This window comes from Juglans regia, chromosome 2 (assembly GCF_001411555.2).
Source record: "Juglans regia cultivar Chandler chromosome 2, Walnut 2.0, whole genome shotgun sequence".
Taxonomy (NCBI): Eukaryota; Viridiplantae; Streptophyta; class Magnoliopsida; order Fagales; family Juglandaceae; genus Juglans; species Juglans regia.
Genome location: NC_049902.1, coordinates 2,333,998 through 2,345,328, shown reverse-complemented (window position 1 = coordinate 2,345,328; position 11,331 = coordinate 2,333,998). Strand labels below are relative to the sequence as shown.

Here is an 11,331-nt window from a genome sequence, read left to right as displayed (position 1 = left end):
CTCTTTGCTGATTTCCCAATATTTTCGCTCAATTTTTCCTTTTGTTACTGTAGGATTTGCAGAACTTGGTTTTATTGGTGTGTCCATTTGATTTGATGATCCAATTTGAGAAAAATACATTATGATTTTTTGGCTTGGATTATGGAGCATAGGCTTGGATTGGGAAAAATTTTTTGGCACTGTTTTAACTCGAGAAGCCAAATAAAAAGTTTGCTCGACGTTTACACAACAGGTAGCTCAAGTAAGTCTTTAATAGAGAGTTTGCTTGACTCTTGCTTGACATATCATTCAAGCGAACATCGGACATATAATTCACTTGAGACGCACTCAACATTCCATTCAAATGAATAATGTAAAAAAATAAAAATTAATATTCCTACTGTACGACACTATAAATATATATATTTAATGAACAATTTAACGGGTTCTGAGTGTTCTGAACAGTAAAATTTGATCCCAAAATATATTTTGTGATTCTTTAATATAATAAAATCTTATACAACTCGTTAGACATAGGCAAACCATATTAATTTTATATCGAATGATTAATTTATTTGTATTTATTTTATTTTATCTGTCATCGTTTTTCACAATAGTTACATGTTTGGACTTTAGGATCATTTTAAGGAGAGAAATGCTTGGCCTCAGTCCGAGCATCCTACCTGGCTACCTGCAGTTGTGAAGTGAATCAAATACAAACTGAGGAAGTAATATTTTGACTTATCCAAACTCAGAACTTCGGTGGAATTATTCATACATTGGATCCGATCCAACTGAAGGCGATGTTAATTAGTGTACGATGTGATAGATTGGGATCAGTCGCTAGATCTCTATGATGATGATACGAGAGATAGCGAATGAGCCTGGATTGTAGACTAGTAGATCTAGGCCCTTCCTATCAAAGGAGAGTTCTCTATTTAAATGATGTCGCGCGAGCAATATTCAAAGCATCAATGATGCTGCATCATGAGTGAGGAACCTCGTACGTAGATCAGCGAGCACACACATATATATATATATATATATATATATATATATATATATATATATATACATGGTGGCTGAAAGTTGTCAACGTGCATGGTTGAATGATACATCAACATTAAGCTTAAGACCGGGAGCTGGTATCCATCGATGATCGAGGCTGAGCGCGCGCAGTAGTCCAAGCAATGGTGGAAAAAGATATATATATAGTCATATAGACATCCACTTTGATAAAGATGTGCGTTTTCCTTTAATCCAATCGGAGTGATCATTACCTCCCTCGATCGATCGATCTGCACCTACCTCCACTAACCATTATTATTTATGGCAGATTAGTTCATTACTGTTACTGTATACTTTATATTAATTCCTACATATATATTATTATTATTGTTCAAACATTAATATTTTATATTTTATATTAATATATACATATATATTTGTATGTGTTTGTTTAATTCTTGTGGTCCTGCATGCACTATGCAACAGCTCGACTGCGTTTGATTGCGAAAATGATCTCAAATGATTTGAGTTTATTTGTAAAAAATAATATTTTATGAGTCCTATTTAAACATATTTGAATATATAAAATAGATTGAGATATGTATTTAAATGTAATAAATAGGTTGATATATCATGTTTAACATTTTAAGAAAAGTTGAAAAAGTAATATTGAGTCTAGTCATAATAATTAATTTGAGATAGATTGAGATGAGTTTTACACAAAACATAGCCTAAGTTGATCGATGCAACAAGAATTATACATGCTTTATTTATTGGCGTTTTAAATCTAGGTGCTGTTTGGATAGTGAGTTGAGATGAAAGTTAAAAGTTAAATAAAATATTTTTAGAATATTATTTTTTAATATTATTATTATTATTGAATTTAAAAAAATTAAATTATTTATTATATTTTGTATAAAAATTTAAAAAAATTGTAATAATAAAATAAGATGAAATGAAATGAAACACTTTCACTATCTAACATGCATACGTAATTCATAGAGAAATGCTAAATACTATTCATTTTTATTTTAACTACCATCTTATATTATAAAATCAATATCAAATAATTAATATATATATATATATATATATATTAGTTAGGTTATTTTACTCTCTTTTTTTAAGCAAAAAGCTATATATATAATAAAACGACAATATTCATGAAGTGGATGATCCATCTACAGAGGGAATAAAAACATATATAATTGGACATATACAAAAAAAACAATGAAAGATTTGTAGACTGGAATTAGCGGCCTATTTGATTTGCACTGTAATAATCTTTAGCATCCTCGCTGGAAAGTGGGCGACAGGTCGTTTCCATATCAACAAGAACTACTTTATTTTTTGATATTGTGAATATGAAGTGTGTCTATACTATTGTAATGGTCGAATAACCAACTAACAGAATGTTCAGTACTACTGGATATATGGATTATTGATATGGAAATTGATTCATATTAAATAAATAAATAAATAAATCATAATTAGTGTAATATGATTATTTAATCAATATTAGTAGTGAGTCTAACGTATATGAATATTAAAAGTGGAAAAGGAAAAATGAATATATATTAAAAGAACTGGGTCTACTCATTTTGCATGACCAGGGAGGATCAGTAGTGAGTGTTTTGCTTCCACCGAAACGGTAGTCGTGTCATGTGTGTTTAATTTATATGCAAATGAACTTGATATGTTTGTTTCAATTTCTAAGTAAACTCCAAATTTCCTTTTTTATTAATACCAAATCAGAGAAGTGGATATACGCCAAATTAATCCGGGAGCTAAGAAACTTCAATCAGCGTGATCTTCACACATAAAACTATTATATATTGAAATATATTTTATTGATCAGAATATCATTTCACATAAGTAAATTTACAATTTAATATAATTTTATGTAGTAGTACGTTAGACTATGAAGTTATTTTTATCATAAAAAATATATATACATACATATATATATATATATATATATATATATATATATATAACGTATCATATGAAATCATGTGTCATCTTATGAGTTTTTTTTTTTATAAAATTTATTTATGATTGTAGCTATGTGTTGAGAGAGAGAGAGAGAGATAATGGAAAGGAAATCCTCTACCCATTTTTTTTTAAATAATTTTTACTTAGAGATTAGCAATTAAGTAAGTATTTTTAAATAAATATGTGATTTTTTTTTATTTTTAAAAAATATCTAAATAGTTTAAAAAAAGGTGAAAGAAAAAGTAAAAAATTAAAAAAAAAAAAAACGATTTTAACTATCGGTAGAGGATTGTGGACGTAGAAACGTCCGGAAAACATCCATTTCATTTTCAAGAGTACAATGAGGAAAGCTTGGCATCTTGTGATGGGGGTGAAGTTTAGAGATCTCAATTCATCTCTTCTACTTGTTGAGTTCGAAGATAGGAGGGATAAGGAGAAGGTCCTTCTCGAGGGCCCTTGGTCTTTTGATAAGCTACTAGTCTTGATGAAGGAAGTTGATGGCAGGAAACAGGTGCAGTAGATCCAATTAACGACGGAAATGTTTTGGGTAAAGATCCATGATCTACCACTGATGGCTAGGAATGAATATGTGGGTCGTTTACTAGGTAAAAAGATTGGCATAGTCGAAGAAGTGGACCTGGATGAAGGGGAGATGGCATGGGGGGAGTATATGAGGGTCCGGGTTACTTTGCTTGTTTATGAACCTTTGCTAAGGGGCACTAAGTTCTCAATTTGGAGTGGTGATTCTGTTTGGGTCAGTTTCTCTTATGAGAGACTCCCAAATTTTTACTATTGGTGTGGTCATTTGGGACATGGAGAGAATTAGTGTGGTAGTGTTCCTCAGTATGCTGAGTTGCCTTCCATGAAGGATTATCCTTATGAGGTATGGCTCCGTGTTGGTGTGTATGGTGATTGGTTCTCAGCAATGAAAAACAAAGCAAAGGAATCTACAAAATCTTCTCCCTCCTCTTCTTCTCAGGGTGTGCAGTCGCCGGAGATTCAGGGAAATGATTCAAAGGCCATTTTGGGGATGGACAATACTGTAGAGGATGGTGGTGGGGGTATTGCGCTGTTATGGGTTAGAGATATTGATTTGTCTATTCTTAATTATTCTTCCTACCATATTGATGCTATTATTAAAGATGTTAATTTGAGTGTAGGGCAATGGTTTTTAACTGCTGTGTATGGCTATCCTGAAACACATTTGCGATATAGAACATGGAATCTAATTAGTTCATTATGTAAAACTAATGGGGACGCATGGTTGGTTATGAGGGATTTTAATGAGTTGTTGTTTCATCATGAGAAAAGGGGAGGGAGACCAACGCCTGAGAGGCAACTAGCTACTTTTAGGGAGGTGATTGGAGAGTGTGATTTGAGAGATTTGGGATATTCTGGTCATAAGTTCACTTGGTGCAATAGGAGAGTAGGCAACTATTGTATTAGTGAAAGGATTGACAGGTTCTTAGCTAATTCTGCTTGGTGGAATTGTTTTCCTAATGCAAGAGTTACACATGGTCTGGTGGCTTATTATGATCACTTGCCCATTTGGGTTGACTTGGAGGGAGAAGTTGAGTCTTGTAAGGTGAAGAAACCTTTTAAATTTGAGGTTATGTGGGTAGGTGAGAAAGACTGTGAGGAGATCAAAGGTGTTTGGAACTTTGGAGTATGAGTACTAGCCAGTCTAATATGGGAGAGGTAGCTACAATGATCAAGGACCGTGGAGCACAATTGGGGGTTTGGAATAAACAGGTCTTTGGCCATGTTCAAAAGCAACTTAGTAAAGCTCAATTGAATATGCAAAGATTGCATGAGAGGCTTCCAGCAGGAGTCAATATAGATGCTATGAATTTGGCAAGAGAAGAGGTTCAGATTTGGATGGAAAGAAATGAGGTAATGTGGAGGTAAAGATCAAAAGCTTTATAGCTTAAAGATGGTGATCTCAATACTAAGTATTTCCACATGAAAGCTTCTCAAAAGAGGAAGAAGAACAATATTTTAAAGATTCAAATGAGAATGGGCAATGCCAAGAAGTGGTTGGAAGAGATAGGATCATTTTAGACTATTTTCAGAATCTGTTTACAAGTTCTAATTCGAGTGGCTCTTTGGATTTTTTGGAACCTCTAGTTGGTAAAGTCTCTTATCAAATGAATGTGGATCTGACTAAGGAGTATAATGCTGATGATGTGAAGGAAGCTTTGCAACAAATGAATCCTACGAAGGCCCCTGGTCCTGAAGTCACCAATATGTTTTTCCAAAAGTATTGGCATGTGGTTGGAAATTTTGTTACCTCAACAGTTCTACAACCTTTAAATTCATGTGTTTTTCCTTCTTCTCTAAACCATACTCATATACCCTTACTCCTAAAAGAAGTGTCATGTTAAAGCTAGTGACTATAGGCCCATTAGCTTGTGTAATGTCATTTATAAACTCATTTCCAAGGTTCTTTCTAATAGGTTGAAAACTGTCTTATCAAGTGTTATTAGTGAGAGTCAAAGTGCTTTTGTTCCTGGTCTCATTTATGATAATGTATTAATTGCTTATGAATTGATACATTATTTTAAACAAAAAGGAAGGGGGAAAATGGATACATGTCGTTAACGTTAGATATGAGTACGGTCTATGATAGAATTAAGTGAGGGTTTATAACATATGTTATGGAGGTGATGGGTTTTCATCAGAGTTTTATAGAGTTGATTATGTGTTGTGTTAGGTCTGTCTCTTTTTCTTTTTTGATCAATGGAGAGCCTAAGGGTCCTCTCACCGTTACTAGGGATTTGAGACAAGGAGACCCTCTGTCCCCTTATCTATTTCTCATTTGTATTGAGGGTTTGATCTCCCTTTTGAGGACTTCTGGGTTGAGGAAGGATATTGCTGGTATAAAAATCTGTAGAGAGGCTCCGAATATTAATCATCTGCTCTTTGCTGATGATAGTGTTATTTTCTATAAGGCTAAGGAGGATGAGAATAAAAGAGTGCAAATTTTTTTGGAGAAGTATGAATCTATCTCAGGTCAGAGGATTAATAAGGAAATAACTGCTATTGTATTTGGTGGTAATGTGAGTGTGGAAGCTAAGAATGAGATCAAGAATATATGTAATAATTGTGATATTCAACAATATGAGATGTATCTTGGGCTTTCACCTGTTATTGGGAGGTCAAAAAATAAAGATTTTCAGTCTATAAAACAAAGGGTTTGGCAAAAACTTCAGTCTTGGATAGAAAAGTTTCAATATACACAATGAGTTGTTTTCTTCTTCCTTCTAGTTTGTGTTCTGAGTTGGAGGGTATGATGTCAAAATTCTGGTGGGGCCAAAAGGGTATTGAGAGTAAGATTCACTAGTTGAGCTGAAATAAAATGTGCCAAAGGAAATCTCAAGGAGGGATAGGGTTTAAAGATTTAAGAATTTTTCAACTTGGTTTTGTTAGCAAATCAAGGGTGGAGATTATTCCAAAATGAGAGCTCTTTAATGCACAGATTATTAAAGTCAGAAAATGAGTACCTTCATCATGCTTTGGTGAGCTGTGATTCTCTCTAGAGGTTTTGGCAATATTATTTACCTGGGTTAGTCATTGACAAAAGGATGATGGTATTTGAGTTAGCTCTGAAAATCTGTGAAGGGACAATGAGTGAAAAGATGTCTGTGTTTTTTGCTTTGGTTTAGAGTTTCTGGTATAGAATAAATAAACATGTGCATGATTAGTTGTTGCTTAGTCCTAAACATGTAGCTAATAATGCTTTAATTTTGTTGAGAAGTTATGATCAAGTGAAGCAGAAGAATCGTTTACAGATTAAGCAACATTATAGATGGCAACCTCCTCAATTTGACTGGTTGAAGTTAAATGTTGATGGTGCAACTTTTACAGCTTTGGGAAAAACAGGTGTTGGTGTTGTGTTGAGAGATTATTCAGGACGAGTGCTTATGGTTGCGAGTAAAGCTGAGGTTGAGGTAGAAGAAACATAAATTATAGGATTTTTGGCTATTTTCAGAGGGTTTCAATTAGTATGGGAATTTCACAGCTTATGGTGGAGAGTGACAGTTTGCTAATCTAATCGTGGAAGCCTTGCAGGAAAATAGCATGGATAATTCTGTGTTGGGAGTGTTATATCATGAAATTAAAAAGCTTTCCTCTTGTTTTGGTAGTTGTCTTTTTTCACATGTTTATCGGGAGGATAATATGGCAGCACATACGCTGGCTAAAAATGTTTGTAAGGTGGAAAGTATTAATATGTGGTGGGATTGTATTCTAAACAATATTTCTCAAGTCATATGACTTGATAATTATGTGTAATCGTTTTTTCTTTTTGATTAATGAAGTTATGATTTCTGTAAAAAAAAAAACAAATGACATGTGGAGAAATAAGTTGTTTATAAGTTTTTCTTAAATACATTTAGTATTTTTTCATTCACAAAATATATACGTATTTTAGCGGCCAAAATTTTGGACTTTCTTTTAAACTAATATCTTGAAAATGTAAAAATCTCGGTTTATTAAGTGTTTTAAGTGTTTGTAATCTTCTTAAGGTCTCGATCGGAGGCAAGATTTTTTAATTTTATGAAAATCAAGAAATCACTTTTCATATTTTTATGAAGACTCAAGGATTTAAAATAGAACTGTATGAGTTTTTACTTTTTAAAGAATCTCAAGAGCTTCTTTTTTTTTTTTTTTTTAATTTTTTTAATGCGGTCAGGGGTGTCAAATTTCAATAGTGTGAACTAAATTGGGCCGTGGGCTTTTAATATGTGAACTAAATTGGGCCGTGGGCTTTTGATATGTGAACTAAATCAAGCCCATGAGTTTAATTTTCAACAAGTGGAGCATGTTCATCGCTAACATGCCTTTTACTTTACTTTTTTAACCGCATATTTTTCGTAAAAATTTTATGTACAGTTATTTTTATGTATTTTTTGTGTACTCTATTAATATAATTGACGATATTATTTTTTTTAATATAAATAATTGCTTTTGCCAATAACATCAATAGAACGTATAAAAATTATACAAAAGTGACTATTCGTATCACAACTCTATCTTTGGTTCTTTCAAAATTTTTGAACCTTTACTTTTTATTGACACTTGCATCTCAATTCGCATCTGAAAGCTTCACCCATTAGTGTGACTGTGTTGTTGGAAATGATCAGGGAATACAAAATTTGAAATTTGAAATATGAAAATAAAAAATTAAAATTAAAATCTTTTTAATGAAGTGGAACTATTCTATGGGGTGTTTATAAAATGACTTATAAAATAGTTATATCTGTATTTATTCTTCCTGATCAATTAATTTTGGTGTACCTCGTCGAGATGAGGTAGATAAAAATAAATAAATAAATAAATCACTTAAAAAAAACGTTTGGATGGATCAATGCCTCGCTCCTTTTTTTACCTATTTCTCCTACTGATCGAGTTTTAGTACCTGTACGTAATTGATCATCTACCCACACACACACACAATATATACACAATAAATGGCTTCAAGTCCTGTGCATGCATGCAAGTTGTGTATGCCCAGTTTGTGCAGATATTGTGGAATTTATGCTCGCTTCTATTGATCAATGTACTGCATGCTCTGAAATGTAACCTTCTGCAAATACCATTACATTCAAATACAAGCTAAGGTTTTAGTTTCTATTTTCGATTGAGGTGCTTGCCTGAAAAGCACACACACTCAAAGAAGTTCCAGTCAGATTGGTGGGTGTTATATTTTTCTGCTCTCCCCAGACTGGATGATAGATCAGTAGAACAAGCTGGTTCTTCTATCTCTTGACTTTCCACTACCTTCTTTCCTTCATGAATAATGGTGACCTCACAAAACTCTGGTGCATTCTTCTTTACAAATTCTCCTTTCGCCATTTTTTTCCCCAATCGCCTAAAAAGAATGATAATTTAATTAACTAGTCAAATGCCAAAGTCATTGGTATATATGCAGTTCCTCCTAATTAAGTTCATGATCTAAAAGGTCCAGAGTCATATGCAGCAAGAGAACAGGCATCATACCTTGAGTAATGTGGCGATCGCTTGATTCCCATGACAAGGTTGGTAATGTTAAGGATAGGAATAAGTTCAAGGATTGCTTTGGCTGTGACATTGCTCTCGAGAAGCATTGTTTCCACCGTGACCTGTCAGAGGCGAAAAAAGTGTTTTGATCATCCATGCATTCTCTGGTGTGCTTGGTATGTGATTAACTCATGACATTTGGGTTAGCTAGCTACATATAAAGTAGCACAGTTCTGCACCTTGGCCTCATTACACAAGTGTATATATTTCTGCAACAGATTCCTCCTCCTGTTATGCTCTTCATTTATGTAAACCTTCACCTGTTCCGCGCTCAATTGGCTCCTTGATAATCTTCCAACTATCATTAAAAGGTTCAGAAGACAGTAATATTTGTTATAGTCATGGAGTTAAAGAGTCCAGCAGGGAATTTACAGCTAAACAAATTTCTTTTTATGTGTCTGCATTTCACTTCAGAAGACAGTCACAATGAGGGATCATGTGCACAGAACACTAAATTAAGAAAATCCTGCTCTAGACAATGAATGATGTAAGCTTTGATTGGCTTGCATCTTTTGAGATCCATCCAAACGATTCTTAATATCATGAGAGTAGTCGATTATGAAAACATTGCCAGACTTTCTAATTGGCCTACCTAGATTTGCCACACATACAGTTCAGTCTGTATCTTTTCTTTTATGTTGTTTTTCATGATCCTCAGCTTTATCATCTGTAATTATACTGACTGATGTGTAACATTTTAAGAGGCTTATCAATATTTAAATGGTTAACCTATGAATTCTTCTAAAATATTGTGTCATATCAGTGAGTCATGTGATTGGGAAGATAAAATCAAGGATGAATGAAAAGTGCTCTTTGAGGACAGCATTTCTAAAAAGGGCACTTTTCAACTTTTGAAATCAAAATTCTTGGTAACATTATCAGGATAAGTTTTGATCTTAGGAAAAGTATTTTCAGCGTGCTCATGACTGATAATGTTAGACAGGAAAGCACAACAACGTCAGTTATATATCTATATATATGGAAGAAAATCTTGATGGATGCAGCTTGAATGTACGTGTAGATTATTTGCAGTTTGTTATGCTGCTCTCATGAGCTCAATCCCAAATACAGAAAAAATTTATTAAAAAAAAGGAAAAAGAAAGAGAGATAATAATACCAAACATTAATGGTGTTACCAGGAGTAGGTATGTAGGTAATAGCAGGAAAAACATGGACAAGAAAAACCCGAGCACCGGGGGAAACTGCATGATCAAGAGCCCATTTCAGCACATCCAGATCATCTTTTCCCACAGCAACATAAACATCATGCAGAATTCCTCCGTCTCGGTTACTACTGGCAATACTCTTGCTATCTTCTACTATTTCCACAATCTCAGGTGACATCATTCTCGAACTGCAATACTGTATTTCCTTATCTTCTGCAGTATTTCCATGGTTTGGCGCTTCTTCCATGAATTCCTGATCTCTCACTCTTAAGTGCCTGGCTTCCCTCTGACACATACACAAAGAACAAAAACTATGGGGGTTAAGAGAGCGAAAATAACAAAGATTAGATGCTAGGTAGCAAGTGGATTGACAGTTCCTACAAGAAAAAGAGTCGTTGCTCTCAAAGCCACAAAAGAAAAGGAAAAGAGAGATTCTCTTTTGTCAAGTTTTGCAGGCCAAACGGATATGTCACACAGCACCCTTCCTTCGAGCTCTACCTTTTTTCCTTTATCTTACGTCGATCCCTTTAATTAAGAGGGAAAAAAGAACAAGAAAAAAGAAAACTTCTTGAGCTTTGTGCTCTCTTCTATCCTTTATTATCCTAGTTTTTTTAGTCCATTGTGATATTTGACCTTAGCCTTAGGCTTGTGAATGGAGCATCTTTTCGTCTGGTCCTCATATTTTATAGACAGGGGGACTTTGATGGCCCTTGACCCTATGGTTAGGCATTTGCACTTTGAATGTCATGATCCTAAAAAAAAAAAAGAAAAAAAAAAAACACAATGTGGGTCTTACAATGTGGTAGGAATTTATCACATTTTAATTGATGTACAAGTTTTCCCAACCCTTTGTCAGGATTTGGGGCCTTTTAATATCCAAAAGGCAATTTCTAAGGCCTTCTCCACTCATTTTATATATATTCATAATTAGCCTTCTGAAATTGTGTAGTTCATTTTGGTTAATTCTACCAACAGACAGAAAGAACATAAAATTTTGGCTTACATTTAGTTAAAAACAATTATTAAATATGTCCAGTTATGAAAATGAAGGGACGTGATTCATTGAGATTAAACGAGTAAATCCAATCCGTTCACTTTCCAACGTGATATAACCAGTGAAGAA

The 11,331-nt window shown here is 33.7% G+C and overlaps 1 protein-coding gene across 2 annotated transcripts; it reads right to left on the bottom strand.

Annotated features, from left to right (window-relative positions):
• Positions 1-8,467: 8,467 nt before the first annotated feature.
• LOC108982168 (U-box domain-containing protein 54-like) lies at positions 8,468-10,708 on the bottom strand. 2 transcript variants are annotated; one of them, XM_018953463.2, is made up of 5 exons: positions 10,590-10,708; positions 10,179-10,494; positions 9,222-9,340; positions 8,983-9,104; positions 8,468-8,854 (listed from the first exon to the last, which is right to left on the bottom strand). In XM_018953463.2, the coding sequence occupies exons 2-5, from the start codon at positions 10,453-10,455 to the stop codon at positions 8,614-8,616; spliced, it is 759 nt and encodes a 252-aa protein (XP_018809008.1). In that variant the 5' UTR covers positions 10,456-10,494; positions 10,590-10,708; the 3' UTR covers positions 8,468-8,613. The 2 variants fall into 2 exon arrangements, with proteins under 2 accessions (XP_018809008.1, XP_018809007.1); XM_018953462.2 differs by lacking the exon at positions 10,590-10,708 and having other exon boundaries at positions 8,472-8,854; positions 10,179-10,582.
• Between the last annotated feature and the right edge of the window lie 623 nt (positions 10,709-11,331).